Genomic DNA, 25,933 nt, shown 5'->3' with positions numbered 1-25,933 from the left:
TTCTCTATCTAGTCACAGCAAGTAGGTAACTAGAATTAAGATATGAAAATTTAGAAGCAAACACAAATTCAAATTGGAAAATTTTGTGTCATTTACAAAATAGTTCTTTACCTCTGCACTTTATTTCAATGAACTATGATTCTCTAATATACAGTAATGCTACAAAACTTGGCACACTGTAGGCTCTCAAATATGTAGCATAAAAAATTACATTAAAAATAAAAGCCCTTAAAAAAAAATCTGCTAACTTACAATTTAAAAAATTCTGTGTATTTTAAGGTACTTTAATCCAGATTTTCTGGGCCTTATGTATGTGAACATTTTCTTTATGTATGTCACATACACACACATCACACAGGTTGCAGGCTTATTATACATCTCCTCACTCTGCAGGAAAACTTTTGGCATGTTTGTTAGCCAATGTAGCACCTCACAGAAATTTCAAGCATGGAAATAATCATACTAACACTTCCATTTAGTGAGACATTTGTGCCTAAATTGAAGTTAGGAATATTGAACAATCAAAACTGTTCAATAAGGGTTACTACAGAGATGTATTATTAAGAATCTATCTTGGTAGAACCCTTCAAAGTGTTTTTAAGGTGAAATGCTATAATCATACTTAAGAACAAACATAATCAAGGAAGAAATATTTTCTCACTACTTAGAATTCAGGTTAATTGCCTTTCTTTTCAAAAATAATTTCTCCAACATTCTTTCTTTTCTAACTGAAATGAGGTTGGCCTTCAAAATACAAGGAGAAGGAAATATATTTCTGTTCACCTTTACTCTTCCTGAAGATCTGAATTGGTTCAGACTGGACCCATACTGGAAAACCTAGAGGAGAATATGAATCCATGGCCCTTTTTAGGGAAGCACTGCAGATGGATGGCAGAAGGAAGGTGAAGAGCGGTAGCTCATGCTTTTCTGGTAATGCATATTATTCCCGGCCAATCATGAGAGGCCTTCCCATGGCTGTTTACCTTAAGATGGCCAATGTTTTCTAGCGGAGGTTTTGGGAGGAAGAGAACTACCACTGCATTTCTTTCTTTGTTGTGAATGAAGAAATGGAGTAGCGAGCAGAAGTGAGGAAACAAAAGAAAAGACAGATAACAGATATGAGAGACACAGTGCAGAATTGTACAGGTGTTAACCGAGGAGCAGAGAAGAGAGTAATCAAGTTTTTATTATGAAATTGGGCATGCAATGCACTAGGGTGATGGTGTTTCACAATGGACAGTGCTTTGTAAATTCAAATGTTATACTTACCAACTAACAAGTTCAAATAGGAAAAAAAAGAAAAGAAAAAAGTCTATGAGAGATTCTATAAACATCACTTTTAACGTGTTCATTGTACTGGAGGCAGTTTATCCTAATCACTAAGTCATAAAATCTCCAGAGCTGTACTGTCCAAGACAGTAGGCATAGCCATATTAAAATTAATTAAAAATTAAGTAAAAATAAAAATGTGGGTTCTTGGTGTACTAGCCACATTTCAAGTGTTGAGCAGCCACATGTGGTTAGTGGCAAACCAAAATGGACCGTGCAGATACAGGGCATTTCCATCGTCATAGAAAGTTTTACTGGAGAATATTGCTTTAGAGTATGCCCAAATCAAAGAATATTTTCCTCAAAAACAGCAATTTCTCCATGTCTCCCTTACTGCCTGCAGTGTGAAACCCCCTTCAATGAACGAGTCAAATCAGGCTTTTTAGTGTGTGTGGTATATAGCTTATCAGTACCTCCTCACGTTTTGGCAAATGATATTTATGGAATATACTCAGCATATTCAAACTCTATAAATACTTTACAGTGGATAGATCTCAATTTTAGATGTAAAGAATACAGTGATACCTACCCTTCATTTCACACCCTATTCTGCCCAAGTATTGATTTCTATCACATGAGTCATAAAGAATGTTGCTTTATTTAATCACTTCTATTATTAATATATCCTCAGGTGGAAAGTATCTATAGGCTCCTATGTTTGTTCATACTGTATCTCTAACATTCTTACAGTACTCAGTACACACTTTATCTTGATGGTGTAATTGATTCATATATTGTGCACTGGTTACAAGGAACTATTACAAATAACATGCTGAATATGACTTTGGGAGTCTATACACATTATAAAAGGGAACTCAATGGATTGTTATTTATTGTGGCTTTGTTTGTACTGCTTGCTGACAGGTATGACTGGTTTAAAACTGCTAGTTATTGGTTAAATAATAGCCTTTAAAAAAATATTGTGACTTTGAAAGTAGTTCCGATGAATACTGAACTAAGGGGCTTTGTGATGTGTTAGGAAGAACATGGGCATGGGTTAGACAGGCCCAGGTTAAATGCCAAATTTGGCATGTTACTAGCTGTTGGATCTTGGGCAAAGTGATCTAAGAGGTTTTTTGTTTTGTTTTTGTAAAATGGAGACAACAGTAGTTATTTTTCAAAGTTGTGAGGGATGAAATGGCTACATATGCAAAGATCCTGTAGCACACGGTAGCTACACAATAAGTTTAGCTATATAATAAAGCTACTAAACAGAGAAGAGTAAAATTTAATAGACTTTGGATCAGAACAGATGAGGATTAGAAGAGACAGAAGTTAGAAATGTTTTTGAAGAAAATGACCACTTACAAATATAACCATTGAAATGTGGAGAACAGAATATACTGTTTAGTTTTGAGGACGTTAAAGAACTTATCCACTCTTACGCTGATATTCCTACAAAATATAACCTTACTTATTAAAGTTTATAGACTACCCCAATAACCTTACTGCTTTAATATTGTTAAAGGAGTTGATTAGTGATTAAGATTAGCATGTATGCACCACCACTGGATATCCTAAAGGAAACCATATATAATTTATTTTTTTAAGTAATCTCTACGCCCAACATGGGGCTTGAACTCATGACCCTGAGATTAAGGGTCTACTACTGAACCCTACTGACTGAACCAGCCAGGCACCCCTAAAATTATATAGTACAGGAATACAGGCAAACAAAGTGGTTTCATTTTGAGAATATTAAAAAACTGCCATTATTGCATACTTAGAATATATTAGTCTAAAGTTTGTCATATTTTATCTCCTTACAAATAGAGAAAACTGGGTTTTGTGGATAATAAATAACAGAACTAGGATTTAAATCCAGATCAGTCTGATTCCAAAGCCCATACTTCTCCCATGGCAACCTCAGCTATTAAAAAAAAAAAGGATTTTTTTCAGTGCGTGGAAAAAATAAGAGTCTTTAAGAATCTTTAACAATTTCTAATTTATAAATATGACAGGTTGTAGGGCAATTTCTCTCAACAGCAAGAAGGGACTGAAAATATTTAGATTACATTGGTAATTACATAGGTAATATAATAGTAAATATAATAGTCTGACTCTGAAGTCAGACTCTGGCTTTACCAAGAATCAGGTGACTCTGGGTAAGCTCCCTCGCCCCCCCCACAATAGAACTGCCATGAAGATTAAATGAGAGAATGCATGTATAGTACTTAGCACAGTGCCTCGCGCTCAGTAATTGTTCAATTATTCTTTTATTATTTTCATTATAAAAATTTTACATCTGAATGAATGTTCTATGTGGAAACTGAACCTAGTAATTATTGTCACAAAAGGTTAATGGGACTTTAAGACTGATATTATTTGCCTCTTGGACAACAACACATAATAAGCCAAATTTTCAAGTTCAAAATACTGAAAACAGGATACAATTTGGCTGCTTCTAATTTCAGGCTAGCCTAGTGATACATATGATTAGGAATCTGTTTTAAAAACACAGCAAACATGGGGCGCCTGGGTGGCTCAGTTGGTTAAGCGACTGCCTTCGGCTCAGGTCATGATCCTGGAGTCCCTGGATCGAGTCCCGCATCGGGCTTCCTGCTTGGCAGGGAGTCTGCTTCTCCCTCTCCCACTCCCCCTGCTTGTGTTCCCTCTCTCGCTGTGTCTTTCTCTGTCAAATAAATAAATAAAATCTTTAAAAAAAAAAAAAACAAAAAAACCCCACAGCAAACAAATATATAGCTTCTGTTATATGTTGAAGGAAACCGATTACTGGCACTAACAAATAATATTTAGGATATATATAAGATAACTATTTTCTAAGGAGCTACAACGTGTTCTTTCAGATCATTTCAAAGCCTGGGAAGAGGAGGAAAGTTTAAAATAACTTTTAAAGAGGGACACCAAGGTCAAGAGGTTACCTAAAGCAGTGGTTAAATTTTGATGATTTATCCCTTTTGAAGATTCAGAGAGAGCGATCTGACCATCATAATACTATCCCATCTACATGAGGCAATACAGATTTTGTGAATTAGGAGCAAAACTGAAATTAGAAGGAAGATTAGACGCTACTGTAGGTCTTCATCATCATTTTATCTAGATTATCTCTTATTTTGATGGCATAGAAATAGTTGAATCTAACTACTAATTTTCATTATTTATTTAAATAGGAACCTATATGTAACCTAAAGGAACCTAAAGGTCATTGGTCTGTATGTAGAAATATACATATATTTATGTGTGTATGTATGTATATGCATAATAGAGAAAAACACCAACCAACCCTCTAATATTTAGAGTGCTAAAATTTTTAACTTAATTTGTAGAAAAACAATAAATCCAAAGGGCAGTATCCACTCAATTAAAATAACAAAATATTAGAGGTAATTATAGATACACTACACAATAAGCATTCAAAAATATTTGTGGCTAATGACAGTAAAAAAGACATTAATACTGAAAAAATTATGGGTGTATGTCGATGTTGACATGGAGGAAGACAATATTTACTGTGTACTTTCAGCAAAATATGATCCTGTTTCTTGTTGCCGGCATTCTAGAATTTCTTTTATTAAAGAAAAAAAAGACTTGAATGTAATGTTAGGGAAAAATATCTAGATTTTGAACTGGTTACCAGTGTGATCTGGCGAAGAAAAGGAGTAATTTCATTTTAAAGTTTAGAGTCAGAGGAGAGATGTTCATGAATATAAAAAAAGTTTAAAAAGGAGGTCACTGTAAAACTTTTGATATTTTCCACACACATGCCTGACAAAGATAAAGGGATTTTTTTCCTGTAATTTTTTTTTAAATAAAGGACAAGAAAAATCTAATAATGGTTTAATGTAGTTATGGGAGATCAACAAAGTGTGACATCACAATATCTCCTTCAATGACCTTAGGGATAAAAATAATTTCCCTTAAGTATCAGTCTACTGTCACAGAGTCCATTTTGAGAAAATACAGTTATGAAATTTATGGATCAACTATGATACACCAAAAATGTTTTTCATACTTATTTAAATAATACTAAAAATTATCCAGAAGAATCCTCTCTTGGATTTCAATTCAAACAGTTGGTACATTAGTGTTAACCAGAAAGCAGGTTTTAGATAATCTTGAACCAAGTTATTAGTAAACTTAAAAAAAAAAAAAAGTATTTTTCCACACTATTCTGTGGAATATAATTATATAATAGGATTGGTTAGAAAGAACAGATTATATTCATTATATGATCATACTGGCATTTCTTTAAAATTTAATTTCAAATTATTGCATTTGTTATCAATTAGTGCTATCTTACATACATGGAGTATGCAAAGGAGAATCTAAAGTTGATTCTCAATTGCAATTATGAATGCATTTCTTCAATGTGACAACTAAACTTTATCATTATGCAAAAAAGTAAAAATGAACCTAAAAAACTTCACACTATTATGTAATTTTTGCAAACCATAAGTCAGGTTCCTATTGCTATTACGTGGTTATCTCACTTCTTTCTCCCACCTTGACTTATAACTTTAAAGGGAGTTCTATTGTATGGAGTGGTTTATGATAGGATAATCAAAATCTGAGATAGGAAGAAAAAGATAATCATTCTTCAGATATCTTAATGTTTTTGCTACTATAGAAGGAGCAAATATTTCACTTTCTTCGTATTGTGTTGAACTGAGAACCACACTGATAAAAATATTTTATCTTTCCTAAGTATTAAAGTCTGCAACAAAACAAAACAAAACAAAACAAACCCAGAAAAACCCCAAGAATGTATTTGGTAATATTGGAATAAGTTATTTACAGATAAAAACATCCTTCTAAAACTTAGGGTGCAAGTTTTTATAATGATTCCTAAGGGCAAAGACAACTTAAAAAAATTAACTGAAAATAATCTGTAGCATAGTATTATGTTAAAATTCATATGTTCATTACTATTGAGATAATGAAATTTTAATAAAGTAGTAAAATACATGAAAAATGAAGCCAACAGAACCTTGACTTTGTTGCTGAGTCTCAGAAAGCAAGAATACTACTCCCCATATTATGTATCTGACCAAATGTACAGGATAATATGCACAATATGAGAACATTAAGAAGAGGAATATGAAGGACTCCAGTTGGTAAACAAGTACAACATGAAAACTGATGGCTTTTATCAATTTAAGGGGGAAGTTAATCTGAATATGGTCCTATTATCAATATTTTTCATTTGTGAAACTTATGATTCGACTATGTGATATATGAAAGTGTTATTCATACCTACTTTAATAATGTCTGGTATTTTTCAGATATTCTCTCTTACTAAAAAATGAAACTTCCAGTTGTACTTAACTAGTGTTTATTTTGTTGTTCATTAATTTACTTTTAGTATTTTTTTTTAGCATCATTCTTAATGCCAAGCAGAGTTATTTTAGATTGTCGATCAACTGAAGTGAATCTAAAGACTTTTTAATCTCTTTCTCTTTCAAAAGATTCAACCTAGTCTACATAATTTTCCTCTTTGCTAGGTCTTTTATATTAATTTGGAAAGGGCTCTAAGTTTTTTGGTAAGATTATTTTTATAATGGCCAATTAAATGAAGACAGGAATGGAAACTTTATCAACTAAATCTCAATTGAGAATTAGCCTTTTCTTTCCCCAAAATAAATGAGGCCAGAAAAGGACTATTATGCCTCTTAAATACAAAGAAAACTTACATATCATAAAAGAGAATTTTAAGGTTTCTTATGATGAACTTCAAATATATTGTATTATTTTTTCTTGTTCCCTTGAACACTATTAAAATAGTCATCTTTGTATTCCAGGTGCCTAGTATAGTACAAGGCACATAACAGAATAAGCATCTGATGAGTTAAGATATGCAATAACAATGCGCAACACATTACCAAATACAAAGACACACCATTTCAGCTCAGTAGTACTAGCTTTTTTCATGCTGAGAAACAAAAAAAGTCAATACAACAAGATCTAACTAATTTCAACCAAGGGTTGCTTCTAATTATTAGTTATTTTTATCCCAGAACCAGGGTTAGTGTTTCATGCAGACCTGGGTTAGTAAGTATAATTCTGGAAGAAATTTAGTGACAATTTCTGAAATGTTTAGTATAACTGAGGGCAATGTTAAGTTTGCTTATTGAGTTACAAGCTTAGTGCTTGCTAGTTTTTAAAAAAGGAAATGGGGGAAGAACAAAGGGTGTTTTGGTTGACACTTTGTCTTACCTTCAGATAAACAGAACTGATATTTAATGATCTAAAGAGGGAAAATAAAATAAATGAAACAATCATAAGGAGTGCAAAGTATCACAGAAAAGGAAGGCCATGAGTCATTTATTTTCTTACTGATTTTTTCAAAATTAGTTAATTGTAAAAATGCAGTACCCTCTTACAGTCTTTAAGTATCATAAAATAATTTACCATACCAACCACTTCTAAATCTAGACAGTTGTTTAACTTTATTTGTAAAATTAGAGATAAGGCAATATTCTTGGCCATAAAATTTGATCCTCTAAAGGTGAGAGAGAGTACGTGCTCAATTTGTGTTTCTTTTGCAGATACTTCAGTAATGATCCCATGAAACACAACAGTCATGGCCAGTAGCTCAGATAAAATGTGGTGCATGTACTTTTATGAAGATTGTTGACTTCTCAAGGAACTGCATTTAGGTAAAAGAAAGTATAAGTTAAATTTACAGGCCAAATTAACTCTTAAAAAATGAAAAATGTATTTCAATAACTGGAATTTCATTCAAGCAAGTTTTCTATTATTTTAAGAGTTTAGGACAAAAGGGTATTGCATTTCAAGTTCCAGTAGTGACAAGTAACTAATACTCGCTTTTAATCTTACCGGCATCAGATGGTAAATGATGGTAGGGAGCTGGAGAAAAAACCTGTGCTGCAAAATCTTCAAATGTCGTTGGTTCTAAATGGTGCTGGACAATTGTTTGCAGGTAGCGTGCTCTCTCTTCATAGCTGATTCCCTTCAGTTAAGGATGTACTTAAATGCAGCTTACAGTGGAAAAGAACAGATCTTATCAAAAAGGACCACTCAGATTGCTAAGCCATTACTTCTTAATAAATGTACTTAATAAATTCACTGCTCTTACATATCATTTAAAAGTATGGCTTTTTAAGGAGCAAAAAAATAGTTTTTAACATAAGTTAAAAGGTGATTTTTCAGGTGATACCACTATACACGGCAGCTTAAGAGGGAGACATTTACTAGAAAACAGTGATAATACTACTAACCTGCTGGAAGAAAGAAAGGTAACCATTTACTTGAGAAAGGATTCAACTGCTATCAGGTCAGCCTAGGCTCATTTTATCTTGTTAAATTGGCTTCAATCTGCAGATTTACTCTGCAAAGCCACACAATAAATATTAGAATGCTGCTTAAAATACTGTCTGTAATTCTATATTTTTCATTTATAAAAAGGCTTATTGTGAGAAATTCCTGCATATCTTCTTCTTTTTCTAAAATCCTTGTATTTTCCCAACAATTGTTCTCATTTTGAATGGAAGACTACTGTTGCTGTAATCCTCGATGTGGTTAAGATAAATACATAGTTGAATCTGTACGTCAGGAAGAAATATCTAGTCAATTATAACATTGAAACAAGCAGGAATATTTGCAAAGAGTCCACAGGACTCCTAAATACTGTCTAACAAAGCATCTACAGGGCACTGACACTGACAGAAAAATACTGTACTTCCCTTTCACCACGTTTTCTTCTCTGATATTATTGACAAGCAACCAGTACCTTGAAGTGTTGTTGCTTTTGAACAACCCACTCCAGGCTTCCTGTTTCAGCAGGCCTGATTGTGCTGTTAGCACAGAGAGGGCGAGAAAGGGAGAGAATACTTCTGTCGCTCACGAAAGCAGCTATGGAAATGGCTGTCAAAATGCAGAGCAGCAGGCAGCAACATACAATTATCAGGGAAACTCACATGCTGACTTCATGTCGTATCGTTCCTGAACTGAGAAATCAGTTAACCTTCCTTGTACAACTTTTAAAAGTTGTCCTGCTGTATCAGTGTGCTATGTTGACAGGCTTTGCAGAAGACATTTACATAAATAGGAAGGCTAATAAAAATTTGCCTATGGGTTTTTCTTTCTTCACTGAATTTTTTCCAACACCCGTTATAATTTATTTTCCTCAGAACTCTTTATTTTTTTAAAACTGCAATTCAATTACTGTAGCTCTTCATTTCCAGAAATTGTAGACTAAGCCTACAACCAAGAGCAAGAAAAAAAATTGGTAAGGAAGATAATTTAAAGTGATAATTCAATTGGAGCTAACACAGCCATAGTTACATTTACAAAAGGTTATTGATTAAGAAGAGGAAAAAAGCTAAGAGTTAAAGGTAAGACTATATTCATTAGGTACTTAGACTGTGATGTCTTTTGCCCTCTAAATGGCTTGAGTACTCTCTTCTCGAATTACAATTTATTTTATGCATTAAATATTGAAATCTGAATTCCAATTTCTTGCTATCCATTATTTTCAATTATGTACACTGGGATTGAACTTTGAAGAATTCTACTTCTTGGGAGAAGACGCTATATTAAAATGATCAGTGGAAAGGATTTTATGGAAGAAACAGATATTTTTGAATGTTATCTTAGAAAAGTAATATAGCACACTTTAAAAAGGAGGTATATGGTTATAAGTGGAAGAGGATGAAACTGATGGTTCAATCTAAATAATACCACATATCTCACAACTTGTTGGGAAGTACTTTTTTCATTGGGGGAGATTCACAGCTGCCGAATTTTCTGCAGTTAATAGAGTCCTTTGATTCACAGCAGTGCCCCTTGTACAAAAAATACTGGCCTTTGTGTATTACCAGAAACTAATTTTCTATTTGGCTGAAAAGGGAAAAATGGGGTTATTGCTTCTCCCTCCTACAGAGCTTTTCATTATGCCTGATGCACTCAACTTCTAAGCTCTTCTGAGAAAAAAAATAACTGAAGAGGCAAGAGGTAGAAAAATGAGCTTGTTAGCACATTAGAAGTGAAGTATCTTGGTGGGCCCTAGAAATTCCCAGTGGTGTGTTAACTTATCACTCTATGCATGCTGGCACTGATAGTCTCCCAATTGATCACTCTCTTTTCGCACCAAAGGTGCTGCCAGGAAGCAAAGGCTGGAGGCCCACAGGAGAACAGTCTGCTATCAAAACAAGCTGTTTTTAAAAGTCTGCTTGAATGGGTAAAATGCTTCATGAAAAGTAGGGTGGAGACACCTACCTGCTTTTAAAATGCTCTACTTTCAGAGGGCCTATAAATGAAGTATTTTACTTTATCTTATTATATTTAGAGTTGACACAAAAAATTAGGCAGATAGAAAGCAAATGTTAATATTTCTAAAGCCAGGAGGATAGTTCCAGTGTAGTAAAATTTAATAGAGGAATGAATATCTACATAAAAGACATCTGGACTGTAATTCTATTTCACTATTACAAAACTGAAGAAACTCAAATATAAAGCTATATAAACTAAAATTACCCAGCTATAATGTATTCATTTTGTATAAAAACACGGGATGTATTTTTTTTTATTACAAAAAAATCTTCATTAAGGAAAATGATGCTCTAAAAGATTTTTAAAAGTTCAAGTCTAGGTGGCAGAGTCAGTGAAAACAATCATTAATGGTTGAATTTAAATGAAAAACCGCAGGACTTATCAAAAATTAGGCAGGCTAATGTCTGAAAGTTTCCTTTTTGGGCAGTTGTTTATGGTAACTCACCTTCGAAAAGCTAAATATTCTTTATAAACAACATCGAAACAAACCAACCTAATCTATAGTACTTACATTCCTCCCCCCGCTTCTAGAAAAACATATATTAAAGAGATGTAAGGAACTCTACTTAAACCACAGTTCTGAGTCCATAAACAGGATATTTTGTGATTGAGATGATGATTAAATCAGTCAAAAACAGTGCTGTTAGCATCTGCAATGGTAACCATAATCCAAAGCTATTAATTCCTATATCTCCTCATAATAGATCAGACACTTATTCCTTAAAAGGCAACTCTCTAGGGAAGAGTTATTAGTACCTATAAATTGAGTGGCATACACAAACTTGATCACTAGCAACAACAGGATAGCTCAAGCTATATTCCTACTGTGAGTGCATGTTGCCACTGGCATTGAAATTAAAAAAAACTGAAACGGGTGAGATGATAGATAGGGAATGGTAAAGAAATTCAAAGCAAAATTTAAAGTACAAGTCTATGTTGAATTAAGGTTTTTGTTGTAAATTTAAAACAACCCAAGCCAAAACTAGCTAATAAAATGCCACTTGATGAGGGAGACTTTCAGCTGGTAGGAATCTTTACAGAACTAGCCAATCAAAAGAAATAACACACAGGTGCTGCAATCACAGCAATATAATTATCCACTAATCCTCCCTCCTTCTACTTTGCAAAAGCAGAAAAGAGGGGAAGGAATATTCCTATTCTAAAGATAATAAAGGGAACTAAATATTTTTTATAGTATTAATACTTTAAACTTAATCTGTGCTTCATTAATATTAACATTATTATTCATTTTAAGTAACTACTTTTGATTTTAAACTTACATATGAAATTATTTATGGCCCTCTGTCACTGTGTCAAGACCAGCTGTCAAGAAACGGGGGTTCAATTTCAGCCTCGTCCTGGAAAGTGATGCATGAATTTTCTGTGCTGCAGTTTATCTATATGTTAAATGGGGATACCACCACCTGCTCCTATTTATGTAAGAGGGATGCTGAAGATAAAAGATATAAATATAGGGTAACCCAAAAGTCTGCCTACATCTGTGCTAAACATAGTTTTTCTGACTTTTGGTTCAAGTTTTTGTAAATAGCAGGTGCTGTCTCCCTGAGGGCAATTTTCAACGTCTGTTTAAGGAATATACCTGTATTCATGTGCAAGAACTCTGATAATATTTGTGGCATGTACAGAGGGACTTTTGACTTATTCTTATGAGAAAATGATTTCTCATGAGAAAAAGACAATATGAAGAAAAGAAGGATAATTAGTACACTTTTCAATTTTACTAATGCATAGGGAGGATATAGAAAAGGTAGATTTGGTTTTAAAGAAGCAACAACCTTTCATTCTCTACAATTTTCTTAATAATCAGAATGTAACTGTGAACTGCTTTTACTTAAAGCAAGAAAGAGAAAAACCTTCAGTTTTGTGATCACTAATTCCATGGCATGCCCAGTAGGTTTTATACACATTTAGCTCAGCTGTAATTTGTAACTAGTCTCAAAAAAAACTGAATGTGTGTGTGTGTGTGTATAATATTGTACATAGCAAGAATGAGTATGAAGTATTTTTCAGAAAATGCAGTTATGAAAATTACAATTTTAAGTATATGTCTGAGACCCATCACTGCTTAATTATAATTTCCTCTTAAGTTCAGATTTAATGCTTGCTTTCCTAAACAAGAAAAAAATATTGGCTCCTTTTTAAGTAAAGGCAAAGTATGTAGTGTGTTTATATCTATACTCAATATCATAGCCTCAGAGACTTAATGCCCATTCTGAAATTCCTAAATTAGTAAAGCACTTGCCTGCACTCAGATATTTCTGTGGCTTCTTTGCTGTTTTAACACTTAGGAATTTTATCTCCCTTCTCTGTATGGAAGATTCCAAGAGCAGTAATTGTAGGAAGAGGGAGGAGAGCACTACTTACAATATTCACCAAGTTTGTAAGATGGTTGGTGGGAGTTTTCACATCACAGGACTCAACAAATGCCACAAATGAGGGCCTCCCCCTGCTCTCAGAGCCAGTTGATAAACACCAAGTATGCCTTCTTCTTTGTGCTTATACTCCTAATAAACTAGTGGGGAGACTAATGTCATAAGTGCAGAGACCATGTCCTTTTTATTTTTACATATCCGGCACCTAACACAAGGCCCAGAAGTACTCAATGACTGTTTATAAATTATAGAAGGAATGAATAAAGCTGGTCTAATAGTTAATAAGGAGACTGTTATGCAGACAGCCTCCTTCCTTTAATCCCAATTTGGCTCTCCAGAAGCAAAACCCTTTTGGTCCAATATAGTTGGGACTTTGCTAAGATTGGATTTAGAGACAGAGTTTGAATTCTCCTGTGAGAGTTTGGTTCCACCCCTACCCTTGATCTTGCTGACCTTCTTTGGAAGAGGAAAAAGTATATATGTATACATACATAAAGTGTAGTATTAAGAAAAAAGAAAACTAATAACTTCAAAAAAAATCTAATTGCCTAAAAAAGAAATTCTATAAATCTTGAAAGTAATTACAACTCATTACAATTTAGCACTGATAAATATTTTGCCCCACTGGTTGTGAAAATTTTTTAAAGAAATCTTTAAAATTTTCATAAATTCTACAGTGGTATGAGGCAAGAAATTTAGTTAATAAACTAATTCTATTCATTTAAGTGGCCATCTGGAAAGAAAGGAGAAAGGGAAGAAATGTCGAGAAAATCTCTAGATAAAAATCAAATGAAGGGTAATTTCAAAAAGTTTAGGCAGATTTCTAAAACTGCGCTGGTACACTATAAGAACAGATGTAACAATACTCTTGAAAAATAATATTCAGAAATTTAAATATTCAGGTTTTTAAGAAGACTTTGAGAGGGTTTATCCCAGGGCATCATTTATTGAGAATAATTTAGGACAGTCTGAACTAGAGGAAGGATACAAGAATCATCTACCAACATTACTTTCAGGAAACTTAGCAAAATCAGCGAAATGTTTATTCGGCAATAAGCCTTGCCTGGATGGAGAATACAAACAGAGATTTGCTTGGAAAAACAAACCTGCTGATCTGTAGAGTTGGCACTAGAACCTTGGTCATTTAATAGTCCAGTGCTCTTTGTATATCCAATCTCAATGATTTCAGTTTTGTGTGGAGAAAAGAGAAGGCATAGAGGCATTTTAGTTAGCTCAAGGATGGCCAACAGAATGACTGTTAGCTTAAATTTGAAGACTGCCATTTTTGAAAAATGTTTGCTTGTATACTAGATATCATATATAATACAGGAAAAATCCTTGGCATGGTCTAGTAAAAATGAGAAACCACATTTGACTTTTTAGTTCTAAAGGGCCTTGAAATTATCTTCAAATATGCTGCAGCAATGTCATTACACAGGGTCTTGGAGAAATAATAAGTTTTACTGAGATATAGGATATATGTAGATATATTTTGCAAGTACATCTCAAAGATCACATGGTTGCTATTAGCAGTAGTAAAGGGTCATATTTTCTTGAAATATACAGGGCAATTAAGTACCCCATGGCCTAGCCACTGCTCATCAATAAGATGAAAGTAAACTATACTTGCTTACATTATAAAGCAAGATCTGGTAAATTAATACTCACTTCTTTCCTACAGTAGCTAATCAAGACACATGCAGTGTAGCTCTTATACTGTAAAAATTTCCCCTAAGTAAATGGAATGAATCTTGGTATTGTTTATTTGTATTACCTTAACAGAAATTCTTCTGAAAGTCTGCAACAGGTTGTAACAAATTATTTTGTATGATTTTTATGATGCATTATACTAATGAAATTCTTTAGTAGTTGCTACTATCTACGCAATGAAGGAAAAGCTGTGATTTGTCAGAGTAGACAAAGCTGGGCTTTAATCCATCCTTTTAACCATACTGCCAAGTCTATATTGTTTTCACTGCGTCTCAATTAGGAGACAGGCAGGACACCTGGTACTTCTTTATCTAAGTCCCATGGGCTGCCAGATGACTCAAAATCCATAACAGGTGCTAAGGCAGTGTGAGGATAGTCCTATTATTGAAAGCTGGAGTTGAATAAAATTTGGACCATATATAATTGCTCATAAATCAGTCAATTACTAAATGAAAACATTAAGTAAAAAGTTGATAAGCCCAATTCTACCAAAGTTCATGTAAATACATTTAAAAAGATTAACCTTAAATAAATAGGATTAAAAATTTAAACCTCCCTAAAGGTTCTGAAAATCCTTCCTGATTTAATAATCCAATAATCACTGGTGGTTTCTAAAAAGCACTAACATGATTATGAAATATGTATATTCCACTTTCATGAAAGTTGTATGAAGTAAAACATCTAAAAGAAAAACTGAGTTACCTAGATTTCAAATTCATTAAATTTAAAATTTTAAAGTTAAAATTTTAGATTCTCATTCTTGTTTAAGATGTACTTGAAAATATCATTAAGTAAATAATGAGACTTTCACAGTCAATACAGAACTGCTTCAGAACCACAAGTATTAGACTAAGACTTTAAAAAACATTGGGGGATGGTTAGAAACACTTTGTTCCTTTTTGGAACAAAAATTTCAGTACATTATAGTTGAGGAAATGAATGTATGTGTTTGAACTAAATGCTAAACTTGGGATTCTTGTTAGAAGATTGCAAAAAGGAAAAAAGTTAAGTGAAATTTTACAGTGTACAATTACTTACGTGTTATCTCTACCTAAATGTGTACTAACTTAATTAAGATTTTGTTTAAATGCTATAATTATCAGGAGTACAGAAAAAGTGATTTATTATCATGGTAAGTAGTTACAAAGTACAACAAACTGTCATTTAAGACTGTGTCATAGAATCTATGATAAACAGTATATTGGCTTAAACTAATGCACTATATGCCCCTAGGGAATGATGGGCTTAGAGACTGGACTTTAACATCAAAATCTACCCATTAATCTTGACTTAAATATAATCTATTCTGCAGTAAAAGGAAGAATGGGCATTCAATGAATTACTGTTTTTGAAATACTGCACTGGTGCCCATTTACTAAAAGCATTTAAGGGGACATGAGGAGATGGACAACTAGTAAATTTTACAGACTGTTACTATTTCACAAACATGCATTTGATTTTTCACCAACTTAGCAAGAACATCCCATTTAAAAAAATTATAAATTAAAGGACATGTTGCAGAAATTAAAATATTGCAATATAATTTAGTCAAGTTCAGCTAAAATCATCACCAATGGAAATATGCTGTAGGGTCAGGATCCTAGAGGCTGAAGTAAGCTGAAGTAGATCATTGTTTCTTTGCATCAGAATCACCAAATGCTTGATTAGACTGACCAGAAAAAAATGGAAAGGCCAGCAGTAGCGTTTATACAAATATCATGGCATACAACGCTTCATAAAAAGGGAAAGAACCCTCAGATTTTTAAATATACCTGAGAAACAGACTTCAAGGAGAGAGAACCAGAAATGACTGAAATAGTTATCAGCTATTCATTTAAATGATAAATCTGGTATTAACCCTAAGATTTGCTGACTAGTTTATCTACAGTGGATTATTTTAGCACTTGCAATTGTTATGCATAAGATTAATTTACATTTCTATATTAATGTAGCTTGTAGGTATTCAGATATTTGGGAATTCTAAAAAACACAGTATAAAGGAAATTAAGCCAAATTTGTGTTTAACACTATCTGATACATGGATTGTGGTTTTAATCCATTTTCCCTTATTTTAAATTAAAAAAAATTTTGTGAAGATTAAAAAAATACATTTTCATCTAAACATAAAAAGTATCATAAAGCAAAACTGACTTTGTTATAATCTGGTGGGTTTAAAATAGATAATGGCATGTTAACAAGGAATTACTACAGGTGGTTGCTTAAATATATTTATTTGCTTTCTTTTTATAGTAGGTATGTGCTAAATAAAAGTCAACACTCCTATCAAGAGAGTAAGTAAATGTAGAAACAGTTCTACAACAGCTATTTTGCTCCTTCTCTTTTCTGAACAGCAATTAGTAAAGCAACCCCTTCCCCTCCTCCCTAGTGCTGTCAAGCTGTTCAGAGCAGTTTGCAACTCGACAATGGTACCATTGTGAATGCTCTCTGGGCTTCCTTCCCACAGAGAGTTAAATGGGCAGTTCCTGCTGCCCATGATTGGTGTCCAGTGAAATAATACTCAAGAGCCAGGTTTTATCAGCTTCACGCCAAAGAAGTGAAGCCAGGGAACCCAAGCCTTCATATCATACTGGACCATATGCCAACCCTGATGGCCCCAAAGGTTTATCACTATGAATCAGGATCCATCATGTCCCTTGTGAAATTTCACTTCACATACCTTATGTGAAATGCAAAGCTTCACTAAAAACCAAACCTTCTTTACAATTGGCATGAACAGATGGACGGTAACAGTGGTTTGGCAAGCAAAAGTTAAGATTTAAATAGGCTGTATTCTAGTGTTTGAGAGGAAAAGCAGTTAGAAGAAAATGGGGAGATTTGTGACCCATAGTTTAATTTTAATTCCATTATTGAGTTATTAAAAATTCAATGGCAAAACCCCTTATGTTTGTTTAGGAAAAGAATGGATTAAAAGCACTGCAATTCCTATGTCAAACAAGGTTAAAGACTAATTTCAGCTTTACATCCTTCATTCTTTGCTCTCTGAAATCCATAAATAGCATCTAAATCTACTGCTGTTTTTATATTTAAACAAAGACTAAAATAAAACTTGTACATTATGTAGTAGGTGTAGTGAACAATAATGTGAGCATACCAGTGCACCTTCATCACTAATATAAAAAACATAAGGGTTTAACAGAAAAAAAAAAAGTCCCTGTTCTATCACAGGTGAGAATTTAATGAAGATGGAAGTAGAGAAACTTCATTTTGTTATTTTTTTAAGTTTTTATTTATTTGACAGAGACACAGTGAAAGAGGGAACACAAGCAAGGGGAGTGGGAGAGGGAGAGAGAGAAGCAGGCTTCCTGAGGAGCAGGGAGCCCGATGCAGGGCTCGATCCCAGGACCCTGAGATCATGACCTGAGCTGAAGGCAGACGCTTAACGACTGAGCCACCCAGGGGCCCCTTCATTTTGTTATTTTAAGGACACCTGATAGAGTTCTCTACCTTCCTTGTATTGTATGCACTATATGATCTAACTGTTAAGATTGGCGTATGTGGACCATACTACCACACTGGATTTGACAAAACAGGTAAGATGGTGTAGTGCTTTCTTTTCCTTTGCTCTTTTTGCTATGAAGCCAATGTACTATCAGAATAGGATAAAAAAAATACCTAATTTATCAGTAACATAAAAAAGCATAATTGTTTGTAAAAGCACAATAAGGCATAAAAGTACAGGAAAAGTGTAAAGAAGGCTTGTTATACAAGAATGTGAGTCTATCATAAAACTTAAGATTATGAATATCTCAAATGCTCTTTTTGAAATGGCAAATATATATAAATATTATCAAACACTTAGAGAACTTCTTAGTCTTATTACTAGCTATTACTGTTCTTAGCCTGGAAATTACTGTATGACTAAGTATAAAAAATACTTTATTTAAATCTATAAACTAATTTTAGAAAGGCTTTACTATAAAAGGAAAATACATTCAAGCTGTGCTCTGCTATTCAAGAAGTAAAAATTATATAAAAGCAAAAGGAACCGTCACCCTTAGACACTGGCTGTTATATTATTGGTAGTAACATTACAAAATCAAGTTTATGTTTTGTTTTGTTTTTCTGCTTGACTGCATTATCTGGTTTGGACCTCATCTGCTATTACTCTTCCCTTTGCTTTATACCACCCAATACTGAGAAACTCCTTGTATTTCTTAGCCACATTACACTTTTATCCCTTCATGCTTCCTTGGTAAAACCATTCCTGGTTTCCTCCTCCCCACTATCCTCTCCCACTGTAATAATCACTTTTACCATCCTACTTTGCAGATATCACTACTGCTGGACTCCTCACCAGAGGGCACTTCATTCATTCACTACTCACTTATTCACCCATCCATCCATCCAGATTGTAAGCCCCTGTACCAGACTGTAAGCTTTAAAAGGAGTGACTGTTTTTCTATCCCTAGCTTTTCTCTCACAGTGCCTCCTATATAGTAGGTAGTCAAGAAATATTTGGTGACTAAATGAAAGATCCCAAATTGCTTAGTGACCCTTTTTTGGGGTAAAGAAATATAAACTTTTCTTTTTTACATGAACAAATTTGGATGCCACTCAACTTCTACCGAGATAGTCACCTTTTTCCCCTTTTATAATGACTTATAAGATTTTATTCCTTTATTTCCGAGAGGATCTTTTTTTTTTTAAAGATTTTATTTATTTATTTGAGAGAGAGAATGAGACAGAGAGAGAGAGCATGAGATGGGGGAGGATCAGAGGGAGAAGCAGACTCCCTGCCGAGCAGGGAGCCCGACGCGGGACTTGATCCAGGGACTCCAGGATCATGACCTGAGCTGAAGGCAGTCGCTTAACCAACTGAGCCACCCAGGCGCCCTTCCGAGAGGATCTTAAACATACTTATTTTAAAGTCATTTGATGTTGTTCAGTATAGCCTTTTTTAATACTTAAATCATCTCTCACTGGTGCATTAAGTGTTCTTGGTAGAGAATAAAAATTGAAAATATCTCTAGAATTAATATAATGAAATAGAAAAAGAAGTTGGTCATATACTGAAGTCATTTTTGTGAGCTCCCATTGTTTAAATATAGGAAAAGTAATTATTGGTCTTTATTAGTATAATCATCTTTGGAGAACATTAAAAGATGCCATTTTCAGACACTGGTTCAATTCTACAAAATAAACTTCACTATTATCAAAAATTTATTACATAGCAGAGAGATTTACATTTATTGCCTTTATATCTTTTTGAAAGGACAAAGGCATATTTGCTAGACCAAAACTAAACATCTTTAAAGGCATGTAATAAAACATTCCCACAATGATTGTAAGGAAACCTCTCAAAATACCAATAACATCAACAGGCATATATTGCCATTTTTTAAAAAGAACAGCTGAACAAAATAAAACTGATATAAGAATATATTAGAATCACAACAGAAGTGTTGCACATATCCAGGGTCCCTGTTTAAATAATTACTCTGTGTGCATACATAGACTATAAGGTTTAGCAGTAAAATCCAGGACAGGGAGGAGGATGTTTAAACACAAGCTTTAAAAAAAACAAAAACAAAAAAACCCTTCAATAGCGATGCCCATCTCTTTAACACAGGAGACTGAAACACTCCCATTAGCACATTGTTAAGTAAGAATGTTTGCTTTAGGGCCTACTGCAATGGTTAATATCCAAGGCACAAGGGCTGCAAGGATTTCAAAAGCCACAAAGCCTGGGTCACTTAGTTGGTGAGACATTTTATTTAAACAATTCTCTTCCTTTGAAGTATGAATGACCACAATCATAAATCTTAGAGTTTGTAACAAATAACCAATTTGTCCATGAAGTTTAAGACTTTCATTTAGAAAATATGTAGAACAAAGGGCACTTAACAAGATACTGAGGGCTCCTAATGGAATCACTGATGTGGGTGGTGCAAACAGGTTCAAGAAGTGAAACTGAAGACATTAGCAGTATGTAGACTCCTATAGCTGCCCCTCCCAGCTCTCCTGTGGCTCCCACCTTCCTTGCCGTTCAGCAGGGAGTGTAAGCCTTCAGGACTATAACCACTGCTGCCTCTGTCCTTGGGGAGTGGGGGTGGGGGAACATTAAATTGTACTCTTCCTAAGACAACATCTGTCACTTCATCAAGACACAAGTGTTTTGGCTCACTTTTCTCTTTGACAGATCCTACCTGCCCCCCTGCCCTCCCGCAAGAAGTGGAGGGGGAAACCTCACTGACTACTGATCTCTGAAAATTATTTCCATTAAACTGTAATGCCCTCTTCTAATAAAAATATAATGAATCAGTCAAAATACAGCACCCTTGTGTGTATGCTATTCTGGCTTGTTCATGTATCAGAGGCAGTTTCTACTGTTCTTAGGTTTCCTTTTTTTACCTATCCAGCATGGTCTTAACAGTTGTAGCCTAGACTAATACAAACCACCAAATATAACAACAATGAACAACTTTTTTTTTAAAAGTACACTGGGAAATGAATAGAAATTTTCTGTTAAAAAGAAAAATTGAACAGTTCATCCATCCACCCATGAATCCATCTACCCTTATCTGTACTATTAAAACAAATTGCTGGCCACTTATTGCTGTGCTAGAAGTTAGTGAAACCAGGATTAGTAAGACTTACTAATATGTGCACACAGTAAGTCCTATAACAAAATGTTATAAGGCAGTATGTTGTTTAGTGAAGGAAACTTTTTTTTTTACAAAGTTTGGGTCATGCAGAACGACTATAGTAGGTGGAAGATAGTAGAGAAGGGCATTCTCGGGACAAAAACATAGAAAAGAGAAGGGCATTCGGGGATGATAAATATGGTCTAGCTAGACACAGGGTGTCCTGGGTGTCAGTGTGGTGGGACATGAGAGTAAGGATGGGGGTGGAGATGGAAGGAGTACAGGTATGTTTGACAAAACTACAGTAAGAGATATGAGGTTGGGAGGGTTAAGCTAATAAGAACTGCTTGCATGTAGTCAAAGAATTCACATAAAAATTTCAATACACAGTCAAGAGCCAGCACAAGTCTTTTCATATACTTACATTTGTGTTTTAGAGGAGTATTTCTAGTGTAGAGCATAATAGTATCATCAAGCATCAGGTAACTACCATTTTCTGAGCTCTTGCTACATGACAGGCTGCTTAGTGCTTCATGCAGATAATTTAATTTAATCCTTACAACAGTCTTGAGTTTAGTACTCTTTTTACAGATTAAAATAAAACTTAATAAGTGGTTCTGGACTTTGAAACTCAGGCTGATATGCCAACAATCAGCTTCTACATTTTAAAATATAATTTATAAATTAAGGACAGTCCATATTTATGAATATTATCTTCTGAAGAAATAATCTTCAAAAGACAGTACACATAAAATTATGTAGTTTCTCAATAAACTCACTTTCTTCGAACATGAAATGGCAGCAATATTGATGGGCCTCCCTAAGAGGTTTTATAATGTTCTATCATAATGAATGGCCAACTACATTAGTGGAGCCAATCAATTACATTTCATTTCATTTTGGCTTTCATACTTTTGCAACAAGTTCTTTACATTTGAGTAGTAGAACTGCAAGGGATAACAAACTGTGACTAATTGAAGAATGATCATTGACTTCTGGTAATTTGTCTGATAAACAGAAACCCAATTCTGGCATTTACAAAAAGGTCAAATCTAAACAGATTAGAACAAATCAAATAATATTGGTTTGGTAGGAAAGAATATTAAACCTAGGAAGAATGTGTTTTTTAAAGATGCCATTTAATTGTATAATATTCCCCATACTGTGTATTTCAGAATATCACATATATATTATATACATACATACAAAGCCCCTAAATATAAATTACAAGAATTATAACAGACATGCTGCATTCCATCTACTAAAATCTCACCCTGAGGCCCAGATTTTCTTTGCATTCTTCCTTTATTTTCTTACTCCCAAATAACTTCATCCTTAGAACTCCCAGAGCATTTCATCTATAACCCTATGTCACATTTTATCTTCTGTCTTAATTATTAATTTACATATTACTCTCTCCCCTATTAAATTATAAGCTTATTGGAGAAAAAAATTACCATTTACAGCTGCCCCTTCAACAACATGGAGGCTGGGGTGCCAATGCCCCTACAGCCCCAAAATCTTTTAACTCCCCCCAAACTGAACTACTAATAGCTTACTGCTGATCAGAGCCTTAGTGATAAGTTGATTAACACATATTTTGTATGTTATATGCATTTCATACTGTATTCTTAAAATAAGCTAGAAAAAAGAAAATATTAAAGTATTAAAAAATATTAAAATCATAAGGAGGAAAAAAAACATTTACATTTTACATTATCAGAAAAAAGCCCACAAATAAGTGGACCTGTGCAGTTCAAACCTATGTTCAAAGCTCAACTGTGATTTGTCTCTACATGTTTCTCTAATCTTTACCACTATCATAAAAGTGATCAGGAAATATTTTTGATAGAAGAATAACAGTACAGTTCTATTTCTTGAGCTGGTGGTAGTTAAACTGTAATTATTCACCATATAGTACATTTAGAATTTGTGTACTTTTTTCAAATTATATTTTGCAGTAAGAAAGGTTAAAAAGAAAAATTAAGAAAAATGGGACATGTGAGACAGTTAATTTTGTCAACTTGGCTAGGTTATGGTATCCAGTTTTTGGTTAAACACCAGTCTTGGCATTGCTGTGATGGTATTTTTTCAGATGTGATTACCATTTACAATCAAGAGACTTTGAGTAAAGCAGATGATACTCTATAATGCATGTGGGTGGGCCTCAACCAATCAGTTGAAGGTTAAGAGAAAAGACTGAGGTCCCCACGGAAGTAAGGAATTCTACCTCCAGATGCCTTTTGACTCAGATTACAACATCAACTCTAAGAACTCCTGCAGATTTCAGACTTGCCAGTTCCCCACAACTGTGTGAGCTAATTCCTTAAAATTAATCTTTTTCTCTTTATGTATGTATATACCTACATCCTATTGATTCTGTTTCTCTGAGAACCCTAATACAACATGATTATATACCGTAACTTCTGAAAATTTCTTTGTATAATAAATCTCATGTTAAAAAAAGAAACAGTACACACAGCATCATATTTAACATTTGTACATAGTTGAAATGTCTCTAGGATAACAAAAACTGCTTTAAAATTTTTATTTAAGGTATAGAGTAATGATAGCCAAGATCATGAAATTAATACTACATTATTCCCACTGCAAAAAAAAGCCCCCCAAAATTAAAACAACAACAACAACAAAACAACCCAACCCCAACACACACACACACACACACACACACACACACACACTCAACAGGTAACTAACAAATGATGGCTAAGATCAACCTGAAATACCCCTCAGGTCCACTGGTTACCCAGAATCTGCCTTTTCTTCCTCCCCAGCACTGCATTTCAATTCTAATTGTATGATCAAACCAACAAACTGAGCTCGAGACAAAAAAAAAAAAAAAAAAAAAAAATCACCTAGCCGACAAAGACCAAGGTTGCAAGAAAATGCTTTTCAAGTACAAGTAACGCAAGAAATGACAAGTGAAGTGAAGGAGAGGTTTCAAAGCTTGAAAGACAGTCATCAATACTGACAGATTACTGTAATTCTGGCTGCCAGCATGATCGATTTGGAGAGCATATGACAATCAATATTGTCCTCATTTAGTGAACAACATTAGATTCATAGTTACTGAAGATGTTCCCAGGATAAAATTTAAACTGTATTTAATGATCATAAATAGCACAATTTATGCTGTGGAATCTTGGTGGGTGTACTTTTATTGGGCATAAAATAACTAACACAGCAGCACAATTATCCAAATATAAGTGAGTTTATTATATATTCTTTTATCCCTTTATTTCTCTTATGAGGATTAAAGGTAGTAACTGGTGGTTTTCAAAGCCTACTTCTATTTCAATTTCTGTCATAATTTCTGTTAAGTTCCACTGATCTGTTTTAGAACACATGGTTTTCTTCCTTAATGGGAACTTATCTGGATTTGTCAAAAACATACATTTTAAAATTTAATATACTTCTGAGATATGTATTTATTATTTAAATTTCAAGACATCTATATTTCAATATCTTAAAAACACCTAGTAGTAACTTAGTATATAAGGTTGAATTTAAAAATCAAGTAATCTACCTGTATGAAATCATTTCCCCTGACATTTAGAATTAATATAGAACTTTGTGAATCCTTGTAAAAGATGACTATATATTCATCAGATTAGCAAAGGCTAGGAGCATCTTTATTATATCCTTAAATAGTATGGGGAAATAATTTCCATATAGCTTCTAAATTCAAGCTTCCGAGTCAAGAAAAATTTCTTTGATCTGTCTGATTTTTATATTTTTATTCTGAGTGTTCCAGAAATGGTTCTGCTGATGTAAATTGCTCATATTTGCTGTGTAAATAAAGTGTTCATGTTTACTCTTTCAATCTGAAATTCTCTCTCTTCATTTTAGAAATTTTCTCCAATGTGGTATCTATTAATATCTCAGCAAGATGAACTATTTAAAAACTTCAAGAAACAGGCCTGAAAATCCAATCCAATCAATAAACCTACCAACCAACCAAACATAAAAACTCAATTAGGCAATTCCTTGGTGTTGGGTAGAGTTGTTTTAATATTGACTGTAATCTTTACAGATAACAGAATTAATCACTGCACAAAATAATGTACCCTATTTCATTTACTAAGCACTCCAAATTCATTACCTCATTTAATCTTCACAATAATTCTGAGATGGGTATTATCTTTTTTACAGACAAAGAAAGTGAGGTTTAGAAATTCTGTGACTAGACCAAGATCACAAGGCAGAGCTTGAGTTAAAATCAGTTATTTTCTAACTGCAAATCCAGCCACTATACCTCTAATATAACATGCACATCTGAAATAGTTCTCAAGAGTATGAATTTAGGTGTAGGAAAAAGAAATTAAGCCATAGCCCCAATACTTTTAATTTTGCATTTCTAACTACTTGGTAAGGTGTGTATCTTAAATGTTTGTACCTTGGGTCAGAAATAGTTTGTGCTTGCTCAAAAAATTGAGTTCCTGTTTTATGATACAAGAGGCAAACAGAGTTTTTTACTACAGTCTAATCTCTCTCATCACTTTCCCAAAAGATTTAAGGCATTGTTTCAGTTGTGTCTTAAGTGAAATGGCAGAGGACACTAACCTTAGGATGAACATCAGGATCAGGCAAACTGTAAGGAGGCAAAGGTCAGAAAGAAGACAA

At 33.7% G+C, this 25,933-nt stretch overlaps 1 protein-coding gene and 1 pseudogene across 6 annotated transcripts in view; both read right to left on the bottom strand.

Annotated features, from left to right (window-relative positions):
• LOC118002882 (ral GTPase-activating protein subunit alpha-1) overlaps positions 1-25,933 on the bottom strand; it is a 251,636-nt gene that overhangs the window by 2,027 nt on the left and 223,676 nt on the right. For 3 of the 6 annotated variants that reach the window (XM_034993496.1, XM_034993492.1, XM_034993495.1), the window contains 2 exons: positions 8,128-8,252; positions 7,504-7,534 (listed from right to left, as the gene is read on the bottom strand). In XM_034993496.1, coding sequence (XP_034849387.1) covers positions 7,527-7,534; positions 8,128-8,252 — 133 coding nt within the window. In that variant the 3' untranslated portion in view covers positions 7,504-7,526. Of the gene's footprint in view, positions 1-1,269; positions 1,273-6,543; positions 6,547-7,503; positions 7,535-8,127; positions 8,253-25,933 lie in introns of all 6 variants that reach the window. The other 3 variants (XM_034993497.1, XM_034993498.1, XM_034993493.1) reach the window with 2 other exon arrangements.
• On the bottom strand, positions 19,560-22,622 carry LOC118002887 (annotated as a pseudogene).

Source organism: Mirounga leonina, unplaced genomic scaffold (genome assembly GCF_011800145.1).
Source record: "Mirounga leonina isolate KUSES-001 unplaced genomic scaffold, KU_Mleo_1.0 Mir_84, whole genome shotgun sequence".
NCBI classification, from domain to species: domain Eukaryota; kingdom Metazoa; phylum Chordata; class Mammalia; order Carnivora; family Phocidae; genus Mirounga; species Mirounga leonina.
Note: the sequence above shows the minus strand (reverse complement) of the source record. Positions and strands in the feature narration are given on the sequence as shown.